General features: G+C 48.0%; 1 protein-coding gene across 3 annotated transcripts; it reads left to right on the forward strand.

The window, feature by feature from the left end:
• The first annotated feature begins 384 nt into the window (after positions 1 to 384).
• PRMT2 (protein arginine methyltransferase 2) lies at positions 385 to 24,347 on the forward strand. 3 transcript variants are annotated; one of them, XM_043474662.1, is made up of 11 exons: positions 398 to 592; positions 1,781 to 1,877; positions 5,890 to 5,997; positions 6,656 to 6,838; positions 10,586 to 10,747; positions 11,517 to 11,681; positions 18,904 to 19,079; positions 20,577 to 20,706; positions 21,496 to 21,632; positions 22,943 to 23,114; positions 23,260 to 23,730. In XM_043474662.1, exons 2-11 carry the CDS (start codon positions 1,839 to 1,841, stop codon positions 23,458 to 23,460), a joined length of 1,473 nt encoding a protein of 490 aa, XP_043330597.1. In that variant the 5' UTR covers positions 398 to 592; positions 1,781 to 1,838; the 3' UTR covers positions 23,461 to 23,730. The 3 variants fall into 3 exon arrangements, 2 of the variants coding, with proteins under 2 accessions (XP_043330597.1, XP_043330599.1); XM_043474664.1 differs by lacking the exon at positions 23,260 to 23,730 and adding an exon at positions 23,758 to 24,347 and having other exon boundaries at positions 401 to 592; XR_006270532.1 differs by lacking the exons at positions 20,577 to 20,706; positions 21,496 to 21,632; positions 22,943 to 23,114; positions 23,260 to 23,730 and adding an exon at positions 11,767 to 11,881 and having other exon boundaries at positions 385 to 592; positions 18,904 to 19,038.
• Positions 24,348 to 27,514: the final 3,167 nt, after the last annotated feature.

Raw genomic sequence — 27,514 nt, forward strand, 5'->3', positions numbered from 1 at the left:
AGCTCCAGCCGCCCCCTACCCTGGAAAGAATGACACAGGATTTACACTTCACCGTGTGGTTGGAAAGGTTACTGAATTATTACAAGAAAAGCAAAGGAAAGCTTTCCCGGTCCTGCTCCGGCGGAAACCAGCCATTTCTGTCACTCCCAGCCGGTTTCTGACCCCGGACCAGGACGTCGCCCACTCTACGCCGTCCAACCCCCCCGCCCCATGGGACGAGAGCTCGAACACGAGCCGGCATCCGAGCGCAGAGCTGGAGCTCGCGCGACAACCGAAGGCGGGACCTCAAAATGAGTTTGCGCAGGGAGCTCCACCCAGGACTGAGTCTTCAGCGGGATGCGCCCGAGCGCACCGCGCCTGCGCAGTTCAGGGCGTTGGCTCACTCTCCAGACAAGGGGGTGGGCGTGGACGGTGGCGCATGCTCGCGGAGCCGGTTCCAGGGTGGCGCCTTCTACGGCGGGGTTGGGGCGGGCAGTCTGTTCACAGAGCGCCTGCGCGGAGAGAGGGCGGTGGCTTGGGTTCTTGGTGGATGCCGGCTTCCACTCCGTTCCGGAGGTGTGGACGCCGACCTCAGCGGAGAAACGCGACTGAGGTAGGTTTCCCGTGGGCAGCTCGGGCGGCTGGACCGCGCATAAAGCTGGGCATGCCAAAGGAGTGGGGGTCCTCTCCCGAGGTGTGCGTCAGCCGGCGAACCAGGCCGCCATTCTCTTTCCCGGGCTCCCGGCGCCTTCCTGCTTCTGCTAGCCCCCGACCGCGGGCTCGGCGCCCCGCCCACCAATCCACGCCCCCATTCGTGCCACGCCCACGACACTGCACCCTTTGCCTCACTGCCCCACTATCTCCCCAACCACGCCCACAGTGCCGCCCCTCCCACAGCCACGCCCACTTCCCCGTCTGTCTTTGGCGTCCGGAACCACCGTTTCCGAGGACAGGTCCCATTCTCTTCCCCCACTACCCGTTCCTCTCTCGCATCACGCCCCGCCCCTCCCTTCATCCTCCCTTCATCTAGTTCTGTCTCCTGCCCACGGGCCACCTGCCCTTCAGGGCCCTCTCCCAACCCTGCCCCGCCCCTTGAGCCGAGCACCGCCCTATTCCGCCCCGCCCAACCTGACCCCGGCCATCAGTCCGGCCCCGCCTCATCTTCCGGCCCCGACCCATCCTGGCCTCAGTGCAGTTTCCAGTGGAAATGCAATGTATGTGTATTAGTATTTGTAATTGTAAACGTCACAAAAACAAGCACTAGGTATTTATTGATAATGTGAAGCACTCATTTTAAACGAAGAATTGCTGTGTAATTGAAAAAACACACATCCATCACAGAGCACAATGTGAGTTACACTGTCACTGGAAAAATAAGATTGAAACTGAAAAGTCTCTGGGAGGTGCAGACCTTGGTTCCTGTTAGTGGAAACACTTTAAAGCCCCAGATACGAAATTTTAATTGGAGTCACAGTTGTCAGGGTTCCAAGTTAAGGGTTGACATCAATTTATTGTTTTAAATTTGTCCAGTGATCTAACAGAAACAGGCTTTGGCCAATAAACATTTAACACTTTGCACGCTACTGATGAAAGTATACACTATTTGGAGTTCATAAATTTTAAATGTTTTCAGTTGATTTAGTAAGAGCTGTGTTTATAAATTTCATTTCTGTTCATTCTTCACATTTTTTACGTTTACTTCCATTTGGTAGAAGACCTTTTTCATGGACCTTAAAAGATAAGTGAACATTATGATGCAACATAACAAGCATTTTCTCATTCTCTCTTTCTTAAAAAATAGAAATGAAGGGAAAAATGAAACATTAAAGCAGCAGTTATGTACAGATCCCAAAGGAACCATGGCAACACCAGGTGACTGCCCCAGAAGTGAGTTGCAGGTAATTTCGGTGCTGCTATTCGAGAACTTGTATTTAAAGACTGGAACCATTACAGAGAGTGGAGCTCACTCAGTCACGGAGTGATAATGATTTCCTTGGACCTTGGAGGGTGGCCACCACCAGGGGCTACATAAACAGAGGAAATGCACTGTGAGGTCACATAGGACATTCTGAATTGGGCATTGTAAACACCTCCCAGGAACCTAGGGTTCCATTTTTGGCACTTGAGCTGGTGAAGCAAGCACAGGTTTTTTTTAGTTGTTAAAAACATCCCAGACAGAATATGTTAGACACAGGTTGGATATTAGAAAAGATTTATATATTTATGCTTCTTTTCTGCTTGTAACACATATCATTCAAGTTAACAGAAAAAAAAAAAGTCACCTTAAATTTCAAGGAATGTTGATTATGTAAAATTAAAAATCAATAATCTAATAAATAATGTTTTTAAAAAACATTTTCATGTCTTTGATATCAATTTTGACATTTCTTTTTTTCTCTTTTCATTCTAATTATTGTTCTAAATTCGTGTGGTTTTTATATATAGAAATTTTATTTGTAGTTGGATCATTTCACTTATCTGTTTCTTAAAATTATCATAAAATGTTTTAATTTTGTGGATGTCTTAATTTTCTTTTGAGAAATTAAAAAGTACTGGAACATTTATAGAATCAGTTCAGTTCAGTCGCCCAATTGTGTCTGACTCTTTGCGACCCCATGGACTGCAGCACGCCAGGCCTCCCTATCACCAACTCCCAGAGTTTACTCAAACTCAAGTCCATTGAGTCGGTGATGCCATCCAACCATCTCAGCCTCTGTTGTCCCCTTCTCCTCCGGCCTTCGATCTTTCCCAGCATCACGGTCTTTTGAAATGAGTCAGTTCTTCACATCAGGTGGCCAAAGTATTGAAGTTTCAGCTTCAACATCAGTCCTTCCAATGAATATTCAGGACTGATTTCCTTTAGGATGGACTGGTTGGATCTCCTTGCAGTCCAAGGGACTCTCAAGAGTCTTCTCCAACACCACAGTTCAAAAGCATCAATTCTTCTGCGCTCAGCTTTCTTTATAGTCCAACTCTCACATCCATACATGACTACTGGAAAAACCATAGCCTTGACTAGACCTTTTTTGGCAAAGTAATGTCTCTACTTATTAATATGTTGTCTAGGTTGGTCATAACTTTTCTTCTAAGGAGTAAGCATCTTTTTATTTCATGGCTGTAGTCACCATCTGCAGTGATTTTGGAGCCCAAAAAAATAAAGTCAGCCGCTGTTTCCACTGTTTCCCCATCTGTTTGCCATGAAGTGATGGGACCAGATGCCATGATCTTAGTTTTCTGAATGTTGAGCTTTAAGCCAACTTTTTCACTCTCCTCTTTCACTTTCATAAAGAGGCTCTTTAGTTCTTCTTTGCTTTCTGCCATAAGGGTTGGTATCATCTACATATCTGAGGTTATTGATACTTCTCCCGGCAGTCTTGATTCCAGCTTGTGCTTCCTCCAGCCCAGCGTTTCTCATGCTATACTCTGCATATAAGTTAAAGAAGCAGGGTGACAGTATTTATAGAATAATACTGCAAAAAATTACATATTACAGAGAAATGGAAACTTGCTAACATTTTGTCATATTTACTTCAGAATATAAGTATGTGTGTGTGTATATATATATATATATATGAATGAACGAAAAAACCTTGAATAAAGTCTGTTCTCCAGTCCCATTCTTCTTCTTCTATCTCAAGGGCAAACACAACTATAAATTATGAATTGATCTTTGTGTTTCTGGACCATTTTTAATACTTTTATACCTTATGTAGGCATCTTTGAGCAATATATGATATTGTTTGAGTGAGCTTTTTAGAACTTACCAAAGTGGTGGAAATTTGAAAATTTCTGGGCTATCCAGAGTATGTTGCTTAATTTCCAGACATTTGGGAAATTTTATAGTTTTGTTATTACTTTTGGTTTTACTTATGTTTGGTCTGAAAAATGCAACATTTCAGTCTTTGGAAATTTACTCATGCCTGCTTTATGGTCTCATTGTAAGACCCTGTGTGGCCTTAGATGTTGCATGTACACTTTCAGAGACTAAGTTATTCTGCAGTTGTGGGGTGTAGTGTCCAGTGTTGTCACTGTCAGATGGGTCTTTTTTTTTTTTTCCCTAAGTTTCTCACTTGTATCCAACTCTTTGCGACACCATGGACTTCTTCAGACCAAAATGCTGGAATGGGTAACCTTTCCCTTCTAGGGATCAAACCCAGGTCTCCTGCATTGCAGGCAGATTCTTTACTAGCTGAGCCACAAGGGAAGCCCAAGAATACTGGAGTGGTTAACCTATCCCTTCTCCAGCAGATCTTCTCCACCCAGGAATCGAACAGGGGTCTTCTGCGTTGCAGGCGTATTCTTTACCAGCTGAGCTATCAGGGTGTCATCACCGTCATATGGGTCATTAATATTGCTCAGATCTCTGGGTTCTGTCTGATGTTTTGTCCATTTGTTCTGTCAAGTACTGAGAGAGATGAGTTTTAAGAATCTCTGCTGTGATTGTGGATTTGTTTTTTTTTTTGTTACTTCATTTGGATCTATCAGTTTTTGCTTCATATATTTTGAATCTCTGTTACTTGGTACATATGCTTAGATTAGTATTTGTTTACTTGATTAGTTGACCCTCTTATTTTTATGAAGTCTTTCTTTTTACCTATTAATACTTCTTGCCTAGCATCTACTTTGTCTTATATTAATATAGCTGTACCAGCTTTCTTATGGTTAGTGTTTGCATGGCACACAGACACATATATATCTATATTTTCAACTAGTCTAACTCTGTATATTTAAAGTATTCCTCTTGTAAAGAGCCTGTAGTTGTGTCTATTATTTTCCTGTTAGGTAATTTTTGCCATTTAATTAGTGTTCAGTCGTTAACATTTAGCATAATGAGTCTTATATCTTGCTGTTTGTTTCCTTTTTGTCACAGTTCTTCCTTTCTACCTTTCTCCATTCTTGCGTTTTAGATTAATAACATATTTTCTATAATTCCATGTTATCTCCTCGATTGACTTTTTAGCAGTACCTTTTTATTTTATTCTAGTGGTTACCCAAGAAATTATGTTGTGTATCCTTAACCTATCCCAGTCTTTTTTTTTTTTTTTGACCTCTTCACAATGTAAGAATCCTCCAAATTAGTTCCATTTACCAGCCCCTATTTTTGTGCTGTGTTGCAACATATTTTACTTCTATATATGTTATAAACCCCACAATAAATTATTACTGTTTTCTCTGTACTATCAGAAGTCTTTATCAAGTGTAAGTAATAGTGTTTCCCCACATATTTACCCTTTCTGGAGTCTTTACACATACCACTCTGCAAAAACTCACGTCGGTCACTCCATGCACTACTGGTGAAGTGCCTCACCCTTTATGGAAAGAATCTGACAAATGTTTGATGAAAACTGTGCCTGTGTTTCAGCCGTGTCAGTCTATCCCATAAAGATAAAATGTCATCGGGTCAGGATAAAATGTGCGCAGATGTTTGGGGACATAAAGAAAGTCCATCAGTCGAGGACGACTGAAGACTCAGGCAAAATCCTGCTGTGCAATGTTAAGTAGCCACTGAACATTATCAGTTGGAGTTCTGCAGGTGGGGAGTTTCCCCACAAGGTATTATGTGAGTGAAAAAAGAAAAAAATTAAAAAGTGGCTGTGAAATCTTTGACAGAAAGCGATGTCAATAGAAAAACTAAACTGAGTGTGTATGCATGTATGCGGCCACAGATGTGACATGAGCAGGAGAGGTGTGGGGCCCTCCTGCTGCTGCATGCTCTACGTGGACAGCAGGCAGCTGAGGGTAGGGGGTGGTGGGGAGCCAGCGGCAGTGAGAGGTGCTGAGTGGGAGGAGAGTGAGCGGGAAAGAATTGTGCAGAGAGATGGAAGAGTGACAGACGGAGAGAGAGGCAGGGAGAGGAAGCGAGAGGGAAGGCTGCCCCCATCACCTGCCTTTCTCGCTTGCTCCGAGCAGGAGGAGGAGGACCCTACCACACAGGCTGAGGAGGAGTGCCTCCAGGGGGCGGTGCGCCCGGAGGAGTTCGTGGCCATCGCAGACTATTCTGCCACCGACGAGACGCAGGTAGCCATGTGGGTTTATTCTTTGTGGGTTCAGCTTATTCAGTGGCAGGATTAGATATAAAATTTGCAGAAGTCAGCAGATCTAGATAAAGAAGTATTCAGATACTTCACAGCAACAGAAGACCCGCCAGTGACCCTTCCAGCCTAACATATTCAGGTCCCGAGCCTGATGTGTAGGATCCTCGGGTGAGGGATGGGGTGGGAGAGGAGGTACCTGCTTCACTTTCTGCTTTGAAACCCTTCCTTGTAACCTATTTAGTTAAGGAAAATTGGGTGTAAAATAAAAACATCTACTTGAATGCCGCTTTCTTTACTTTGTAATAGTAATTTCTTAGCATAAGCCTCTAGCAACTGAATCAGCTACCACTTAACTTAGTTACAGTGAACGGGCTATTAGAAATTCTGTTCTAAGAAATTCAAGCTGTTGGAAAATGTTTGATCTTTCTTGTTAAGGTCTGCTTCTGTTTCTTGTAGATTTCCACAGAAATCTCGAAATCCTAGTGTGATTTTCATAAACTGTCAGTTGATGTCCTTCCCATTGACTCCTTATTGCGCTTGCTGTGATTTGGGACTGGTAATGGGGGTTGATCACTGAGCCACAACTGAAATACCAACTGCAGGTTTTTCTTTAGTTTTCATTTCTATATATGTTTCTCTAGCTCAGCTTTTTGAGAGGAGAAAAGATCCTCATCCTGAGACAGACCACTGCGGACTGGTGGTGGGGCGAGCGTGCGGGCTGCTGTGGGTACATCCCGGCGAACCACCTGGGGAAGCAGCTGGAGGACTGGGACCCCGAGGATTCCTGGCAGGATGAGGAGTACTTCGGCAGCTATGGAACCCTGGTACTGCCTCCTGCCCGCCCAGCCAGGCGGGGCTGCTTGCCGCTCTCTGGTTTTAGGTTCTAACTTTAAAAATAATTTCTGGGCTTCAGCTCAACTGTTCAGAGTGGGGCCTGCAGATGTTTTCTTCAGCTCAGCTGCTCAGCTCTGCCATCCAAGTGCTGAAGCAGCCTTAAAAATTTCAGTGATCAGGTCTGCGTTCCAATAAAACGTTATCTATAGACACTGAAATTTGCCTTCCATATGATTTCATGTGTCGTGTTTTTGGATTTTTAAAAACCATTTAAAAATGTAAAAGCCAATCCTGGCTTGCAGGCCATACCAAAGCAGATGATGGACTGGATTGGCTGTAATGTACCAACTCCTGGTTTAGAGATACTGTCTGAGCAATGGAATTATAAACTTTTCTCAGTGTTTAAAAGTAGCAAATTTTACTGTAAAGATAAAATGTAAAACAATATAGATCAATAGTATTACCTATAAATAACTAGCTTATTAGTTTGGTTTTTTCCAGTGTAAATAAAGACCCAAAGTCCTGTGGTCCAGACAGCCCTGTTTATACTTTAGACTAAATAAAATAGATACTTGAATGATGAACGTTGCAAATACGGTAGATTCAATTCTGTAAAGTTATAAAGCAACATTAAAAAGTGTTGTTTGTGAATGTGTGTAGAAGTGGTGGATCTGGAGATCAGGGACCGGATTCCTCTTAGAATTTGGATGATGGTTACAAGCGTTGGAGAAGGAAATGGCAACCCACTCCAGTGTTCTTGCCTGGAGAATCCCAGGGATGGGGTCGCACAGAGTCAGACATGACTGAAGTGACTCAGCGGCAGTAGCAGTACTGGTAAAGAGGGTCCGTGTTTGGCGAGGCCAGGTGGGAAGCCTGGGGTGCTGGCAGGGCTCAGAGTGGGTGTGGGTGCGAGAGTGTTTGCACTGTTACTATGTCAGGTAAAATTTCCAGGTGCTTTTCAGCGTACCTTTTGTAGATATGTACTGTGCATGTGTGTGTGCTCGGTGGTGTCCAATTCTCTGTGATCCCATGGGCTGTAGCCCATCAGGCTGCTCTGTCCATGGGATTTCACAGGCAAGAATACTGGAGTGGGTTGCCATTTCCCGCTCCAGGGGATCTTCATGACCCAGGGATCTTACCCTCATCTCTTGCGTCTCCTGCATTGGCAGACAGATTCTTTACCACTGAGCCACCTGGGAAGCCCCCATCGTATTGGATCATTAAAAATGTTAAAGTGAATAAAAACTGCTGATGCGTGTACATGCTTGTCCAGTCTCTTGGTCATGTTCAACACTTTGTGACCCCCATGGACTGCAGCATTCCAGGCCTACCTGTCCCTCACTAGGTTCTGGAGTTTGCCCAAGTTCACGTCCTATTGCTCAAATTCATGTCTAAATTCATACTATTCAACCATCTCATCCTCTGTTGTCCCCCTCTCTTCCTGCCCTCAGTCTTTCCCAGCATCAGGGTCTTTTCTAATGAGTTGGCTCTTCGCATCAGGTGGCCATAATACTGGAGCTTCAGCATCAGTCCTTCCAATGAATATTCAGGATTGCTTTCCTTCAAGATTGACTGGTTTAATCTCCTTGCTGTCCAAGGGACTCTCAGGAGTCTTCTCCAGCACCATAGTCCAATAGCATCAATTCTGTGGTGCTCAGCCTTTTTTATGGTCCAGCTCTCACATCCATACATGACTATATGAACCTTTGTTAGCAAAGTGATGTCTTTGCGTCTTAATATGCTGTCTGTGTTTGTCATAGCTTTCCTTATGAGAAGGAAGCATCTTCTCATTTCATGGTTGCTGTCACCATCCACACTGATTTTGGAGCCTAAGAAAAGAAAATCTGCCACTGTGTACATGCTTAGAGGTTTCCATCTAGTAAGAAAGAGTTAATGAGAAGCTGAGGTCTGTCTCCTCTGTGAGATTTCTTTCAACAGCAGCATAGATGCTTCTTTCAAGTCTAAACTGCATCTGTTTTATTCTTTTAAATTTATAGAAAAGGAGTAGTCCTGATACACTTATCACCTTTCTCACCTAGCTATACTGTTTTGAAAGTTTGTTCTTTTCAGTAGCTCTAGTGTGTTGATGTTAAAAGGATCATGTTTGCTTTTCATCATGCCAAGCAATGCTGTAGTGGATGTCCTCCTACATGAATCCGGCTCCCCTTTGCTAGATTCCCACTGGGTGGGTTTGAGGGATGTGTGTATGAGTTTTTCTGGGGTAGATCAAGCCAAGCCACCTGCTGGGAAGGTCGGCTGAGTGTGCGCCTCCCAGCGGCGCAGAGGGTGCGTTTCCTGCAGGTCTTCGCAGAAAAAGCTGCCAGCTGAAACAAGATTTCCCATCTTAAAGGCAAAAAACACGTATCTCAGTTTTGATTTACATTTTTAGCATTTTCATGGCCTGACCTGTTTATTTTATGAAACTAATTTTATTACTGTTTTGTTGTGCTCCCCCTTTGCCCCTACCCCGTTGGTTGGCATTTTAATGTGTTTTATGGAAAGTGTGTGTGAATTTAGGAAGGAGTGACATCTTTGTGATGATACGCCGACTCTCCTCATTTCTTAACCCTTGTGTTATGTCTCTTTAAGTTTTAAGATTTTGATCATACATGGTTGTGTACCTTTCTAGGTGTATCTGTAGATGTTTTTGTGTATTATTGTAAGTAGTTGGGTGAAGTGTGCTGTTCCTATTTGTTGGATTAAGTTAGCTGATACTGTTGTTCACATCTGTGTCTCTTAACGATTTTCTACTTCTGTCAGTTACTGAGAGAAGGGTTTGGAAATCTCTTGACTGTAATGGTGAATTTGTGTTTCTTGTTGCATTTCTCCTGGCTTCTGCTTTGTGCGTTTTGAAGCTCTGTTGTGGAGGCACAGGAGCCTTTAGAATTGTTATGTTCTCTTGCTGCAGTGATTCTTGTGTGGCTACGACCTAGAGGCTCCCCACCACCCCCATCCTCAGTCGTCTGCTGTTCATGTCATGACCTGATGCTCTTTGCTCTGAAGTGTATTGTATCTGAGGTGAATGCAACCACACCTCTTCTCTGAGTTCCATATCCTGGTTCTGACCCGCAGGCAGGACATCTGGGTCTCAACTTAATCCACTTTGGTGGTCTCCCTCTGTCTGTCTGTCTCTGAGGAGCCATGGGCTCGCGAGGCCCACACAGGCTTCTGTTGGCACTGACCTGGTCTGGGTTGCCAGGCCCCTGTCGCCACTGCCCCCCCAAGTGCTGCTCAGGCTGGGTCTCCTTGGGGGGTGTGTGGGGGCAGTGCTGGGGGTGCTCCACTGTGGTTTCCTGAACTGCGTGGAGGAGCCCTGCTCTGCCTCCTTGGGGATGCATTCGATTCCCGGGGGGTGCCATCACGTCCCGCAGCCTCTCCCAGTCTCGTCCATTCTCTCTTGGAGGATCTTGGCCATGTTGTGTCAGGTCAGGAATGTGGCCGCTTCTCCTGTGTCCACGCCACCTCCAGGTCCAAACTGCTTCTTTGCTCACCTGACTCTTGGAGAGGTGCACCCCGCTGAATGGGAAGGGTTCCAGAAGCTTCTGCCTCATTCCTTCACTGTCTACTCTTATCTGTATCTATTGGCATTTTTTTGGTCTTCTGATTTTTGCTCATATTTTTAGGCATGGGGTGGTGGGGTTTTATGGGGTCAGGTCAGGCTCTGATTGTCCAAAGCCAGAGTGTAGCCTAGCTCTAATGACAGGCAGTGATCCTTCCTTCACATGTATTTCGTCTAGAAACTTCACTTGGAGATGTTGGCAGACCAGCCACGAACAACTAAGTACCATAGCGTTATCCTGCAGAATAAAGAATCCCTGAAAGACAAAGTGATTCTGGACGTCGGCTGTGGGACTGGAATCATCAGCCTCTTCTGTGCACATTATGCTAAGCCCAGAGCCGTGAGTAGGAAGCTTCTGAGCGGGGTCTTGGTGAAACCTCCACTGCTTAGTGAAAAGGGCAGTGTGTTTCTGAGGGCTGAGCCCACCAGAGGCCATGGTATGGGTTTGATGAGTCGCAAACAGCACAGAGTGGAATAGGACAGGACAGTGAGCTGAAACTGGTGGGAGGTTTTTGTGAAACATTTACTTCAGTTATGTTAGAAACAAGTCAGGGCTGGGCAGCTTGTGTAGACTGCTATCCTGGTGTCACGGTGTCCTCCCTGTGACCCTGCCAGGGTCAGGGTGGATCACTCTCTGGGACTCCCGCTGGGCTCCGGTCCTCTGCCATTTAAAGCCCATCTGAGCCGAGCAGAGGTGCCCCTCTCAGTGGCCCCGAGGCAGATGGATGAGGCTCACAAGTGGAGCTGCAGCGCAGTGACTGCCTGAGTTCCAATCCTGCCAGAACCCAGACGTAGCATTCAGGACTTCTTAGATCCCTGATTGGTAACTAGCTGGGGTGGGCAGCCCACATGGGTGCAGGGGCTCTGTCCACCTGCATGCAGCCCCGTGCCTGCATTTTGGCAGAAGGTGGAGTCAGGGTGAGAGGCAGGCCCTCCCGGGGCTCCATCAGGGGATGGGGTGGCCATCCACTGGCCGCCGCCCAGCACGCTGCCTTTCCTTTCTCTGATGCTGGTTCTGACTCTGCTGGTGACTTGGGCTCGGGGAGAGTGGACGGCTGGCCGTGGTGTGGGGCTGAGGCACACATGGATGGTGTTTCTGTCCTGTGTAGGTGTTTGCGGTGGAGGCCAGTGAGATGGCCCAGCACACAGGGCAGCTGGTCGTGCAGAACGGCTTTGCTGATATCATCACCGTGTTTCAGCAGAAGGTGGAAGACGTGGTGCTGCCGGAGAAGGTGGACGTGCTGGTGTCTGAGTGGATGGGTACCTGCCTGTTGGTAAGGGGCCATGGGGACTGCTGGGGTGGCTGGTTTGGGCTCTGGGATATTCATACATCATGATTAATTTTGACTTTTTCCTAAGGTGACATGTCAGTGATTTCTTGTGTGAACCTTGGCTCAATATCTTGAATTTTTAACGGATTAAAAAAAAAAATGCCTTTATGGGAAATCTAAGTCAGAGTGCATGTATCTTTCTGGTGAGTGATTTACATAAATTTCTGTTCTCTGTGAGAACCTGCGAATACCCAGTGTGTGATGTTAGGCTGTGTTTTCAGCGCTAGCAGAGCCTGTCCCTCCCCCAGCTGGTGTGCCCCGTCTCTGTAGCCCCCCAGTCTGCATTTTGGTGACCGGCCTGAAGCCCAGGCTCTCCCGAGTTCCCTTCCCAGTCTCACCTGGGTTGGAGTGGGGAGTTTGCTGGTCTTGCCCACCCACCCCACACAGTGGTTTCTGTTTTGCCTAGCTCTCTGTGCTCAAGGGTAAGTGAGAGGTGAGTGGGAGCTGGGCCTGCAGGCCCATGTCTCCTCGGACCCTCCTCGGCCCACCCCCTTTCTGGGACCTAAGATGTTACAGTGAAATGTGGTCTGAAGTTTAGTCTCTGTAAAAACTCAGAGAAGTGACATATGGATGAAGGGGAGGGGAACACCACCGGGGTTTTAAATAGTAAGGAACTAACTTATATGTTTTAAATAGTAAGGAACTAACTTATATGAACAGTAAGAATGTTGGTCCTCACTTCTTACAGATTGCGGAGATTTGGGAAAGTGACAGCAAATGACATTGAGCCTTAAGATTTCTGTCTGGATGATTTATCTGTTGTTGAAAATGGGGTATTGAAGTCCCCTACAATTATTATATTGTGCCTATTTCTCTTTTCAGATCTCTTAATATAATTTTCCGTATGTATTTAGGTGTTCTGCCTTTTGATATTTTAATTGAGCATTTTATATGACTCCATTTTCTCTCCTTTCTTAGCGTATCAGTTATACTTGTTCCTTTTTCCTTTTTTAATTGGTTGCCTTATAGTTTCCAAGGGCTTCCCGGTGGCTCAGTGATAAAGAATCCACTTGTTGTGCAGGAGACCCAGGTTCAATCCCTGGGTCGGGAAGATCCCCTGGAGAAGGAAATGGCAACCCACTCCAGTCTTGTGGCCTGGGAAATCCTGCAGTCCATGGGGGTGTTGCAAAGAGTCAGTCATGACTTGTCACAGAGCACAACAGTTTCCAATATAATTACAGCTGATTCAAGTCTGTTTTCATCTAACACTGTGATGATTCATGGGTAGCGTGAGTTCTTTATGAAAACAAAATAATTCTGACTTCTCCCTCCAGTCCCTTGTATCAGCATTTTCATTCATTTTGTTACACATAAGCATAAATACACATACATGGTCAGGTACTGTGTTGCTATTATTTTGGACAAATTGTTAGATTTGTTAGATTACATTGATAAATTGTTAGATTAATTAAGAATGGGAAAAATAAAAGTTCTAGCTTTATCTTCACTTATTTCTCTTTTAGTGCTTTCCTTTCCTTTATGTAGATCTGCGTTTCTGATCTCCAGGCAGACCTCAGAGATAGTGCAGGTTCAGATCCAGACCACCATGATAAAGCACGTATTGCAATAAAGCAAGTCACACAAATACTTTGGTTTCCCAGTGCATATAAAGTTATGTTTGCCCTATACTGTAGGGTGTGCAGTAAGCGTTATATCTAAAATAACAGTGTACATATATTAATTAAAATACACATTATTGCCTAAAAATGCTAACCATCATCTGAGCCTTCAGCAAGTTCTCATCCTTTTGCAGTAGTAACATCAAAGATCCTTTATCACAAGGACTTCCCTGACAGTCCAGTGGTTAAGGCCCTGTGCTCCCCATGCAGGGGCCCAGGTTCAATCCCTGGACAGGGAACTAAGATCCTACATGCAGCACAGGGTGGCTTAAAAAAAAAACAACAACAGAAGACCAAGAAATATATTAAATATTTCACTCCACTCTCTTCTTGCTTTCAAGGTTTCTGAGAATTCCGGTGAAATTTTATCTTTGTTCCTCAGTAGGTAGGTGTTTTTCCCCCAGCCTCTCTCAGGACTTTATCTTCTGAGTCTCTATAGTTTGAAGATGACATGCCTCTTCATACTTCCCTCCCCGCCCACCACACATTTATCCTGCTTGGAGTGCTCTTCACACCTGGATCTGTGGGCTTGTGTTTGATATTGTTGTTCATTCGCTCAGCCTTGTCCAACTCTTTGTGATCCCGTGGACTGCAGCACGCCAGGCTTCCCATCACCATCTCCTGGAGTTTGCTCAAACTCATGTCCATTGAGTCAGTGGTGCCATCCAACCATCTCATCCTCTGTTGTCCCCTTCTCCTCCTGCCCTCAATCTTTCCCAGCATCAGGGTCTTTTCCAGTGAGTTGGCTCTTCACATCAGGTGGCCAACGTATTGGAGCTTCAGCTTCAGCATCAGTCCTTCCAAAGAATATTCAGGTTTGATTTCCTTGCTGTCCAAGGGACTCTTAAGAGTCTTCTCCAACACCACAGTTCAAAAGCATAAGTTCTTTGGCACTCTGCCTTCTTTATAGTCCAACTCTCACATTCATACATGACTACTGGAAAAACAATAGCTTTGATTGTTTGGACGTTTGTTAGTGAAGTAATGTCTCTGCTTTTTAATATGCTGTCTAGGTTGCTCACAGCTTATCTTCCAAGGAACAAGCATCTTTTCATTTCACGGCTGCACTCACTGTTCGCAGTGATTTTGGAACCCAAGAAAATTAAATCTGTCACTATTTTCACTTTTTCCTCTTCTGTTTGCCATGAAGTGATCAGACCAGATGCCATGATCTTAGTTTTTTGAATATTGAGTTTTAAGCCAGGTTTTTCACTCTCTTTCACCCACATCAAGAGACTCTTTAGTTCTTCTTTGCTTTCTACTGTTAGAGTGGTATCATCTGCATCTCTGAGGTTGTTGATATTTCTCCCAACAATCTTGATTTCAGCTTGTGAGTCATCCAGCACAGCATTTCGCATGATGTATTCTGCATATAAGTTAAATAAACAGGGTGACAATATACAGCCTTGTTGTACTCCTTTCCCAATTTTGAGGCAGTCAGTTGTCCTTCATAAGGTTCTAACCATGTGTAGGGAAAGAGCAAATTAGCCAAGATGGCGTGGTCAGGGTCTTGCGTCCCACATTTTGTAAATACATGGTTTTGTAACAGTGGAGATCACTTATAGCACTGTGCATGCACATCATGTTGTACTTGCTTGGTCAGGGACCACTTTTGTTCTGGAAACATATATAAGCCCCACCTGAGAAACCCTTTTTGCCGCCGCACCTGCCATTAGAGAGTAAACACATGTCTGCAGTTCCTACGGCTCCTCGAGTTTTCTTCCAACCTCCCTGCTCGGGCCTTACTTACCCCGGGTTCAGCAAACAGTGTGAACCATGTAAGACACCATGTAAGGTTCTAATACTGCAGTGGTTTTCTGTTCCCTCCTCCAGTGGACCACGTTTCGTCAGAACTTTCCACTATGAACCATCCATCTTGGGTGGCCCTGCATGGCATGGCTGATAGCTTCATTGAGTTATGCAAGCCCCTTCACCACGACAAGGCTGTGATCCATGAACGGAGTTGACATTAACTTGGGGAATTTCTCAGTCATTTTTTTCAACTGTTTCTTCTCTTCCCGCCTCTCATTCTTCTCTTGGTATTTTTGCTCTGTGTCTGTTGTACCTTTTGTGTTCTGTAGCCCTTCAATGTGTTCTCTTTTTCAGCCTGTTTTCCTTTGCTTTTCAGCTTTGGCAGTTTCTGTTTTCATTTCCTCAAGCTCAGGCTTGTTGCTCAGCTGAGGGCCCTTACTAATGAGCCCATCAAAGGCATCCTCCTCTTCTGTTACATTGTTTTGCTCTTGAGCATTTATTTTTGGTTCTTTCTAAGAATTTCCATTTCCCTGTTTACATTGCCCATCTGTTTTGCATGCTGTCTGCTTTGTCCATTAGATCCCTTAGCATATTAATCATAGTTGTTAAGTTCCCAGCCTGATAATTACAGTTGCCTACTGGTGTCTTCCTTTGTGGCTCAGTGGTAAAGAATCTGCTTGCAATGCAGGAGACCTGGGTTGGGAAGATCCCCTGGAGAAGGGAATGACAACCCACTCCAGTATTCTTGCCTGGAGAATTCCATGGACAGAGGAGCCTGGGGGGCTGCCGTCCATGGGGTCGCAAGTAGTCTAACACAGCTGAGCGACTGACACTTTCACTGTGTCTGAATCTGGTTCTAAGGTTTGCTGTGGCTCTTGTACTGTTCATATGTCTTGTGTTTTTTCCCTGACAGCCAGGTGTGATGACTGGATAAAGGGTCTGTGTAAACAGGCCTGTAGAGATGTGATGGTGAGATATGGAGGGGGTTGCTCTGGGGTCTCAGTGCAGAGTGATCCTGGGCCTCTGGACTGTGAACCCCACAGGTGCTTCTCAAGTTTTCTCCCCTTTTGGGTGGGACAGGATCGCTGGAGGATGTTCAAGTTGGATATTATTCTTTCCCCAGCTGGTTAGGCTCTGTTAAGTAGTCTCTCCTGAGGGCAGACCCTGTTAAGGAGAACAGAATACTCTGGCGTATTTCCAGTGGTTTCTTTTGAGCTTGTGAGAAGCACTGGGTCTTTTCTCTGGTATTTACTGTGGGGACCCTGTGATGGGGGCCTGCCCAGAGTCTTGGCCTCAGCTTGTCCACGCTGAGCCCCAGCAGCCTGTCAGCCACAGTTCAGCTTCCTCCCTGGCTCTGGTTCCAGGGGTGTTTCTGCTCTGGTGAGTTGCGATTCCCTGTGCAGCTCTTCCTTGACTTACAGTGAGGCTGTGTCCTGACAAACCTGTCATAAGTTGAAAATACCGAAGCCCAAAATGCATGTAACATACCTCAGCTCTCGAACGTCATAGCTGAGCCTCATTGTCTGAGACGTGCGCAGAGCACTCCCACTTGCCTACAGTTGGGCAAAGTCATAACCAAAACCTGTTGAAAACGAGTGTGGAATGTCTCACGCAGTCGATGAATACTGTCCTGAAAGGGAGAGGCTGTCAGTGTGTGGACCGTTCACCCTCATGATTGCATGGCTGATGGGGCCTTGGCCTGTGTGGCATGTGTGTGTTGCACTGTGTATCACTAGCTTGGAAAAGATCAAAATTCGAAGCATAGTTTTTGCTGAATACCTATTGCCCTGTCATGAAGCTGAACCATTGTAAGTCAGGGACTGTCTTATAGGCCTCTCAGTTTTTCCAGTTTGGGGGTGGCCGTTTGCTCTGTGACCTAATTTTTCTTAGTGAATTTTAGAAGAGTTGTTGACTTCTCAGTTCGGCTTTTTACTTGTTAGGACAGAATGGCCACTTCCCCCAGGGCAGGAATGAAGTGGGAAGGGGTGCTCCCCTGTTCCTACTCTACATTGTCCTGGGAAATCTAACCATTGCAAGAGAGAAGGAAGAAATGGGAGCTAAACAGAATGAAGGCACAGGAATAAACCCTGTTCTCAGACAATGTGATTGTTTTTGTAGAAAATGCCAAGGAATCTCCAAAAACTTTCCTAGACTAGTGAGCAAGTTTAAGACGATCATGGGGTACAAAGTCAGCTTACAAAAGCCAGTCACATTTTTATACGCTAGCACTGTTCACGACTCGTTACAGGGGCTCCAGAATGATGACACTAGACAAAACATGTGCGAGTTCTGGATGCTGACTCCACGTGATTGTGACGACAGTGCTGATGACATGCATTGTTCATGAGCTGGAGACGGCCTATTAAGGATGCCCCTTCTCTCCAGGTTCATCTATAGATTTAACACAATTCCAGTAAAAATTCAAGCAGGATTTTTTTATAGATACAGATAAGCTCATTGTAAAATTTATGTGCAGTGTAAATAAACTAGCCCTGGAGAAGAAAATGGCTATCTACCCCAGTATTATTGCCTGGAAAATTTCATGGACAGATGAGCCTGATAGGCTGTAGTCCATGAGATCACAGTCAGACATGACTTAGCACAAACAGGCTAGAATAGCTGATACAGTTTTTAAAAAATATTTATTTGGCTGTGCTGGATCTTAGTTGGGGATCTTTGTCACGGCATGTGGGATTTTATTTCCCTGACCAGGTATTGAACCTGGGCCCCCTGCATTAGGATCGCAGAGTCTTAGCAACATAACCACCAGGAAAATGCCACAATTTTTAAAAGAAGAACAAAATTGGAAGAACTGTACTACCTGACTTTAGTATAAAGCTCTGGTGGTCAAGACTGTGAACCTGGTGAAGTGATAGACATGTAAGTCAGTGGAACAGAATGGATAGTAGATTCCTACAAATGCAGTCAACTGATTCTTAACAGAGGAACAAAGTCAATTTAATGAAGAAAAGATAGTCTTTTCAACAAATTATATTGGAAGAGTTGGCCGTCCATAAACCAAAAAAAGCTTCAACTTTAAGCCTCATACCTCATCTTGAACAATGAACTCAAAATTGATTATATCTAATTGCTTAAATATAAAATGGTAAAACTTTTGGAAGAAATCATAGCAAATGTTCACGATTAGTCAAAGGGTTTTTAGGTGTGACTCCAAAAGCATACTCTATTAAAGGAAAAGTTGATAAATTGGACTTCATCAAAATTAAAAAGTCTGCTCTGTAAAAGACAATGTTAAGAAAATGAAAGGCTAAGATTAGGAGAAAATATTTGCAACTCACATGTACAGTGTGCACTCTGAACATATGAAGAATCCTCAAAACTCAACACCCCCGAGGGGCTCTTGGGGCGCTTGCTGCTTTTGACGTGTGGGTCACGTGACCTCCGTGGCACTCCTGCTTTGCTGTTCCACATTTTTGAGAAGGAACTTCGGTCAACTTAAAGCATGGTGAAAGTTCTGAGAATACCTCAGACCAGAGTGATACTGTTTGAGAGTTAAGACCCCAGAACGCTTGTGGTGACAGCTGTCTCCTGGGTGGGCAGGGTGGACGAGAGGGCAAGTTTCCTGACCGTTGGCCGTGCCCAGTTCCGAGGAGCAGTGTGGGTCAGTGGGCTTAAACCCGGTGACCACTGTTGTGACGGTGTCAGAGAGACCCTCGGTGAGCTGGCAGCTCGTCCTGTCCGTGACGGTCCCCGGGGTATGAGTGCCATGGCGGCGGGCGGGGAGCAGACACCAGCTCAGCCACTCTGTCTCCTGTGTGCCTCCCTCCGCGCAGTTTGAGTTCATGATCGAGTCCATCCTGTATGCCCGGGACGCCTGGCTGAAGGAGGACGGGGTCATCTGGCCGACCACAGCCGCCCTGCACCTGGTGCCCTGCAGCGCCGACAGGGACTACCGGAGCAAGGTGCTCTTCTGGGACAACGCCTATGAGTTCGACCTCAGCCCTCTCAAGTGAGTGTGGGGCTCCCGGCCTCCAGGGCACGGACCCTCAGCCAGACCCTCACCTCAGTGCCCTCAGGCGATCCTGGGGCTCCCGGCCTGTGGGACCGAACCCCGGGCCAGACTCTCACCTCAGTGCCCTCAGGCGAGCGTGGGACTCCTGGCCTCCAGGGCACGAACCCCAGGCCAGACTCTCACCTCAGTGCCCTCACGTGAGTGTGGGGCTCCCGGCCTCCAGGGCACGAACCCTCAGCCAGACCCTCACCTCAGTGCCCTCAGGTGAGCGTCAGGCTCCCTGCCTGCAGGTGCACAGGCCACAGGGCCAGAAAAGCCTCACCGCTGGGAGTTCAGTTTGTCCACATGACTGAGAAGGCCGCCTATTGCCTTCCCAGCCTTTAGGCTGAGAACAGAATTGAAATGACCTGTTTATAAGGCCCCAAACATGATAGGAAACATCAGGTAATGTGGGCCATTAAAACAGACAGATGATCCCATGAAGAGCCATGAGTGTTTAATAAGGGCCAGAAAATGTGTTAGTGGAGTCCCTGCTGGCCTTTGTCACAGAAAGCAGTGCCCCAGAATGTGTGGCGGCTGTCCTGGTTTCTGAGTTACGATCACGCCTGTGGCAGAGCTTCAGGTTTTGACATAAATGGTCTCCTCACAAGGGCCTCCCGTTTCTCACATTTTCTCCTTGAGAAGGATGATGTGTGTATGTGGCTGCCTCCCCTCCGAGGCCACCAGGAGGCAGAAAGGGGAGGCCTCGCAGTTGTCCTGGGGCCAGGTAAGGGCCCCTCATCAGAGATGGCTGCTCATCTGCCAGATGACCAGGTAGGGCTTGGCAGCAAGATGGGGGCCTCTGGGCCTTTCTGTTTTTTATTAAAAACTCAAAAAAAAAATATATATATATATATATCAGTGTAGAGGTATGGAATCTTCCCTCACGTGTTGAGTCGTCGCATTCTCAACCCAAATCTGGAAGCGGGTGGAGCGGGGAGTCTCCGACAGGTGCTCTGTGGATTGTGCAGGACTGATGTGGCGGGAGTGAGGGAAGGTCTGGAAAGGGCAGGGGGCTCCTTGTGTTGCCTGGTATTAATGTCTGGTAATTAAAGTCACCAGGGAGGGCAGAGGAGGCTCTGAGCAGGGTCTGCAGTATCTGGAAAAGGGCACCGTGATCTGGGGGTGGGAGGACTGTGGCCGTGCATTTCCCAGGGACGTTGGTGGGCCCCCTGGAGGAGATGTGTTCTCTCACACCACTCACTGAAATTTAATTTCCCGTGGCTCCCGTGTCCTCCGGGTATGTGAGTGGGACACAGAGGGACGTGCCTGTGGCTCCCACTCTCGGCTGCTGCCCACCAGAGCCGGCCTCCTCGGGCCTCCTCGGCCCTGTCTTTTGCTCTTGGGGCCGCAGATGGTGAGTTAGGATTCCTGCTAACACAGAGGAGGGAGTGTGACAGCCTGAGATGAGGGTTATGTCATCTCAGATGCTGAGCATTTACTTTTTTCCCCCAGATCTTTAGCAATTAAGGAATTTTTTTCGAAGCCCAAGTATAACCACATTTTGAAACCAGACGACTGTCTCTCTGAGCCATGCACCATATTACAGTTGGACATGAGAACTGTGCAGGTCGCCGACCTCGAGGTGAGGAGAGATGACCCTTCCTTCCTTCCCCATGTATTCATTCAAATAAATGAGTTAGATTTGTTGCTATTGATTTTCGCAGTCTTTGTAATCTATTCTGATTTTGTTTTTAGTATTTTTAGGTTATTTTCTTTATAGCTAACCTCTTTAACATCTTCAGTTATTTTTAGATTTATGTTTCATATTCTCAGCATGTGCAAATTCAGATAAATTATGTCGTGATAGGATTTGAATTAAAATTTTTCCCTAAGTTTTTTTAGCTCCGACTGATGACAAAATTCTTAGAATTCTCTTACCATCTGTGGCCATGAGGGGGCGTGTGTGGATTCTGGACAACCCCATTTTAAGGGGTCCCCCCAAAGCGGAGGGACTGCTTATGGAACTTACAATACAAAACCACGTGCAGACTGAACCTGAGGCTTCAATTTGTGTTGGGATCATAGAGACTCAATCTGGAATTTCCTGTTTGTGCAGATAATTGAGAAAGTGTCCTGCTTGGATTTGGGGACAGAAAATCAGGCCAATGAGACCTAGATTACCCCAGACTTTTCTGATTGTCTGCAGCATTTGAGTTCAGAATGCAAGCTGTAACATTTCCTTTCTCTGGGTTTTTGACACGTTCGGCTAAATTAGCAAGTTACAGATTTGTGTCGTAGCTACTGAAATAGACAGTGTGGCTGCCCGGGGTGGTGTTGTGGGTCTTGGATGGCCACCTGGAGGTGGCCGCTGCCCATGGGTCCCATGCACCCAGGGCCGGCACCCACTTCTCACCCATTGCCTTGAACACAGACGATGAAAGGCGAGCTGCACTTTGACATACAGAAGGCAGGCACGCTGCATGGATTCACAGCCTGGTTCAGCGTCCAGTTTCAGAACCTGGAGGAGGACGAGCCACAGCTGGTGCTGAGCACCGGCCCGCTGCACCCGTGAGTGTGCCAGCCCCCGCTCACCGTGGGCCACAGAGGAGGCCTGACAGAGTCACGAATGTAAAGAGCTGGACATGTCAGAATGGACCCAAATCTCTCCAGACCCGGCTGAGCCCGAGGCCGGGCATGTGGGTGGTGCTGGGTGCTGGGCAGGGCTGTGTGTGGAGGTGAGTCTGGGTCGCCTCGGCCCCTGCACTAGTAGGGGAGCCCCTGATGCCCTGGATGGTCAGCTTCCACCTTCTCTCCGTGACCCCACTGCGGCTGCAGCTCAGAGTTCCAGGGGCTTTTCCTCTGACTCTCGGAGAAGGCGGATGTTTCCTGAGATACGATTTTCATGTAGTAGCATTTCAGAGCTGCACGCCTGCTCCTGCATGTGGGGATGCAAGCTTGTGTTGTCTGTCTATGGGGCTGGACGTAGCAGCCCCTGGAGCACTGCCTTCACGTGCGGACTCCACTCCCCTCCACATGACCCTGCTACTTACCTGCACCACCTCAGGGAGGGTGGCGGCCGCCTGGGTCAGACCCCACTGTGGCCTTTGGGCCGGGGAGGACCTGGGCATCCTTTGTGAAAGTTGAGCAGGAGGAGGAGCTGAATGGCCAGACTGGACTCCAGCCAGGACTCCTCCCAGGCCCGTGAACTGGGTGTGCCTGACGTTTCCGACTCGAGCGTTGGGTGGGGATCATCCACACACAGGTGGTGTGGGGGTGGGGATGAGGGGACATGTGGACTGGGGAAAGGAGACCACCACTGTGGCTGAGGTAGGGTGCCTGCATCAGAGAGAATATGACGAAGGGAAAGAGGCCACAGAGAACCTTAGTGCTGGTGTGACTGGGCCCACCCCAGGTACTCGTGTGTCCGAACCATAGAACTTGCAGAGTTTGGGGTGTCCCTGCTCGCCCAAATGCTGCCCTTGTCTTGCTCACACTCAGCCAAATTCAGAGAAGTAATGACTTCTTTAGGGCACGATTTCATGAGTGTGAATCTCTCTCTAACAGCATGAACTAGGACCGTGGGCGTCACAGTTCAGGGCCGGTGGGCTTGGGTGGGCACTGCTCTGCCAGCTCGTGGAGGCTGGGTTGACCCAGAGAGGGGCCAGGACCTGTGTCTGGCCACATGCCCTCGTGGCCTGTCCACCTCAGGTACCAGGGAATCTGAGCAGCATCCAACAGCTGCATCCACCCACCTCCCCGGCCAGGTTGTGACCCCACCTGGGTCCCGTGCAGCCGTCTGATCCCGGGGCGGGGGTGTGGGGGTCCCATGGCCTCCCCAGAGGGGGCAGGCTTAGATGACCCCACGCCCTGTCTTGCAGCACCACCCACTGGAAGCAGGTGCTGTTCATGATGGACGAGCCTGTCCCCGTCCTCATGGGAGACGTGGTCACGGGCGCAGTGGTGTTGCAGAGGAACCCTGTGTGGAGGCGACACATGTCTGTCACCCTGAGCTGGTCCATCACTTCTGCACAAGACCCTGCGTTGCAGAAAGTAAGATATTTAGCTCTAGAGTCTTGTGCTCTGATGCTGTCCCGGAAGGTGGCGGGTCTGTGGGGGTCACAGTGGTGGGTGCCTGTTCCCACCCCAGCAGACTCCATGCCAGAACTGGTCTGTGTTTTTCTAATCCTCATGGCAGGAGGTGGACCCTCCTGGTCACAGGAAGCAGTGGTGGAGGGAGGTAAGTTCTCCTTCTGAGACTTGGCTGGTCAGTGAGACCAGAGACCAGGAGACTCCGGGTGCAGAGAGAGACGAGGGCTGGGCCATAGTGCGGCCTTGCTCACAGCGTGCGCCTTGCCATGGCCCCCGTGGATGTGTGGTGGAGCCGTGTCCTGGCTGAGGCTGCAGTTTGAGGCTGAAGTGAGCATGGCTGGCGGGGCCTTGTGGCTCGTGGCTCACGGAGGCCACTGAGAATCCTCTTCCTCACTCAGGTTCACGCAGGAGAGAGAATAATCAAGCAAACCATTTTGTGCTTGGCTTTATGCTGAAAGTGGAAATGCTTGTCATTAAAAGAAAAGCCTGCACCTGAATGCCGGCCTCTTGTCCAATATTAATTATTAGGAAATACTGCATGTTCATGAAACTGACATGATTTGCTGTCTGATTGGTTTGTTTTCATTTCCTTTGTCTTTCTCAGGTTGGGGAGAAAGTCTTTCCCATCTGGAGATGACAGGGCAGCTCTGTGGGGGACGTCCATTGCATCTTAGGGGACATATGTGACTCTGAGGAGTCACTCCTGGACGGATGCGTGTCCTGGGAAAGCCATGGACTTGCTCCAGGATGGGGTGGTGACACCCTCACCCACGGCCTCAGGGCTTCAGGGTCCTCCCCGTACGCCCGGCGCCGCAGGGCCCACACTCACCACTGTCACTGCCCTGCCCGTCCTGAAACCCGGGCTCTGTTTCCGGTGTCCACTGTGGGTAGGTGGTGGCCCACGGTCCCTCAGCCAGGCCCGTCCTGAGCTCACAGGACATGCTTGTCAATCCTGTGCTGTGAAGGTGGATGTTCATGCCTCGTGTGTGCGTGTGTCCTTCCCGCCCTCGGCTCACCGCTCAGCTCACGGATGTGGGGTCCCCGATCGGCGCAAGAGCTGGAGGTGCGATGCATGTGGTGGGGCTCTGCATGGGGTAGTCCACTTGTAGCAATGTCTTCCAGATAAGTTATGGGTCAGCACATAGGACATGCTCAATAAATATTTTTTAATAAATGAATGTCGGTGTATATCCTGTTTCTGTGCACATACTTTATTTTTCAGAAGCATGGGTCATACTATGTGCATTGCTTTATAACCTTTTTTGGTATGTGTGATTTTGATTTTTAGTTAACTTTTTATTAAAATATAAGTTATATACCCCAAATTGCACAAGTCATGAGTATACAGATGGATGAAGTTTCACAAAGTAGGCACACGTGTAACCAGCCCTCGGGCCAACACCCTTCAGCACGCTGGAGGCCCCCAGTGCCCCTCCCACCCCGAACCACCACTAAGGGTGATGCTGGCATCTGTGACCAGACTTTAGCCTGGATCCAACATTGTGTGAATGGGATTGTACATTGTGGACTTGCTGTAGGCTGAATGTTTATGTCCTCCCGAAGCTCCTGTGTTGAAAACTAATCCCCAGTAAGATGGGGTTAGGATGATTCCATCATGAGGATGGAGCCCCATGAATGGATTTCATGCCCAGAGGTCCAGAGGCTATTTTGCTGTGACCCATGGAATCACACAAGTCTGTCCTGCTTAAACACAGTGACAGGATGGGGGCAAGACAGACACTGCTGTTCCAATGGGAGGTTGGAAGGAGTCAGACAGTGAGGGGTCCCAGGCACGTCCGGACACAGCAAGTCAAGTTCCATCAGCTCGTAAGGCTGGACAGGAATCCTCTGGTTTGATGCTCTGCCTTCCAGGCCCACTGGATGGCAGTTACCCTTTTGCTCCAGCCACCCAAGCAACTCGCTGTGACCGCCACCCCTTGGTCTCGCTGAGACCTTGGGCTGCATCATTCCAATGAAACCAGAGACACCCCTCCTTCCCACCCTGTGAAGGGGAAGCAGCCTTACCTCACCTGAGTTGGGGGTTGGGGGGTGGGCAGTGGCAGCCCTGCTGACCCTGAGTCGCCGCTGGGGGTCACTCTTCCCTTTCTTTGGAGGAGAATGGTGTTTGCAGCTGAGCAACTCTGTGCTGTCAAATCTAATGGTTGGTGCCTTTTTTCTCCTGCTTTAATATTTGCACTTTGTCTTTGGTTTCAGCTGCTTTATTACATTGTCCTGGAGCTCCTTGAGTCTGTGAGCTGATATTGTTTGTCAGTCTTAGAAAATTCTAGGCCGTTCTTAACTTTACATGTTTCTGCACTGCTGTCTGTCTGGTGTGTGTGAAGTTGTTGACATATTTGTTGGAAAGTGTTCGCTGGCCCCATGTGACTGATGGTCGTCCTGCCTGCTTTCTACTGACCCCCTCCACCTCCCAGTCCTGTCTTCTGCTGCATCTGATCCTGGGCTCCTCGGCATCCCGCAGTGTGAGTCCTCAGGACACAGAGCCCTGCCTCCCCCAGCACCCGGGAGAACCAAGCAGACTGTCCAGACGGGCTGTCAGCCCGGGGGACATTCAGACCTGAGTGAGGCAGGGGCAGGGCCTTCCCTGTGCTGTGTGTGGAGCTGCCCTCAGGGGTAATTTCCAGGCTGGTGTGTGGTCGACTGTCAGAGCTGTGGTGGAGGCTGTGGGTGTGAGACTTGAGGACAGCTGCCTTTGGGAAAGGCTGGTGACCTTCCTTAGAACCACCAGAGGCAAAGTGTGGATGGTGGGCCTAGATGGACACTGAGATTGAGGTGGGGTTTAGACCAGCTCGAGCAGTGGGATGGGAGCCAGGGCATGTGGGTGGTTGTTGGGCAACTTCCAGGGGGATAGGCAGGGACTTGGAGAGACAAGGCTTGGAGCTGGATGGTGGGTCCTGAACCCCAGAGGGTCGAAGGCATTGTCCTCCATAAGGAGGACCCTGGGTCGTGCCCCAGCCATGCCGGGGCCTCTCCTATGACAATGAGGCCAGCGAGTGCAGAGGGTGAGGACGCAGGCCTCGGGGAGGAAGTTCAAGGAGAGGGCAAAGGTCAGATGTAACGGCCAGGGAGCAGGACCACCATGGATGGCGAAAACAAAGTGGGCAGTGAGCAGGGATCAGAGGCCCCAGTCCTCACCTCTTCTCTCCACACTCATCCGGTCACATCTGAAATGGAGAGGAGTGGCCACAGAGGACCCAAGCTGAGAGGGTGTCTCCTTGTCTCCAAAGAGACTGGAGCAGGGCCAGTGGTCACCAGAACCCACACCCAGCCCAGCGCTGCCCCGGACGGCAAGGCCCACAGCCCTTTGCTAGGCAGGCACCCGTGGCCCCCACCTCTCATTCACCCAGGATTCTCCGCTCCAGAGTCCAGCGCCTGGAGGCGAGTCTGCAGGTGTCATTGCTGCCCTCAGAGAAGTAACCGAATAGAACATTCCCTTCACTTTGGTTGACGATGTTACCACTAATCTAGATTTATAAGGCACTTATCCTCAGTGAGATAATGTACAAATATTTATAAGTCTAAAATGTTGACGGGGCTTCCCTCTTGGTCCAGTGGTTAAGAATCTGCTTTGCAATGTAGGGGATACCGGTTTGATCCCTGGACAGGGAAGATTCCACATGCCTCAGGGCAACTAAGCCCATGCACCACAACTACTGAGCCTGTGCTCTGGAGCCTGTGCTCTGCAATAAGACGAGCCACCGTGATGAAAGCCCATGCATCACAGCTAGAGAATAACCCCTGCTTGCTGCAACTGAAGAAAGTCTGCATGCAGCAATGATGACCCAGTGCAGCCAAAAATAAATAAATAAAAATTAAAATGATAACAGAACACGTCTTGCTACACTATCAGTTCAGTTTATTCGGTCAGTCGTGTCCATCTCTTTGCGACCCCATGGACTGCAGCACGCCAGGCTTCCTGTCCATCACCAACTCCAGGAGCTTGCTCAAACTCATGTCCATCAAGTCGCTAATGCCATCCAACCATTTTATCCTTTGTCATCCCCTTCTCCTCCTGCCTTCAATCTTTCCCAGCATCAGGGTCTTTTCAAACGAGTCAGCTCTCTGCATCAGGTGGCCAAAGTATTGGAGCTTCAGCTTCAGCATCAGTCCTGCCAAAGAATATTCAGGACTGATTTCCTTTAGGATTGACTTGTTTGATCTCCTTTCTAGTTCAAAGAACTGAGTCTTCTCCAACACCACAGTTCAAAAGCATCAATTCTTTGACACTCAGTTTTCTTTATAGTCCAACTCTCACATCCATACATGACCACTGGAAAAACTTGACTAGACAGAATAGCCTTGACTAGACCGCCCTTTGTTGACAAAGTAATGTCTCTGCTTTT

The sequence above is a fragment of the Cervus canadensis genome, chromosome 7 (assembly GCF_019320065.1).
Source record: "Cervus canadensis isolate Bull #8, Minnesota chromosome 7, ASM1932006v1, whole genome shotgun sequence".
In the NCBI taxonomy this organism is placed as follows: Eukaryota; Metazoa; Chordata; class Mammalia; order Artiodactyla; family Cervidae; genus Cervus; species Cervus canadensis.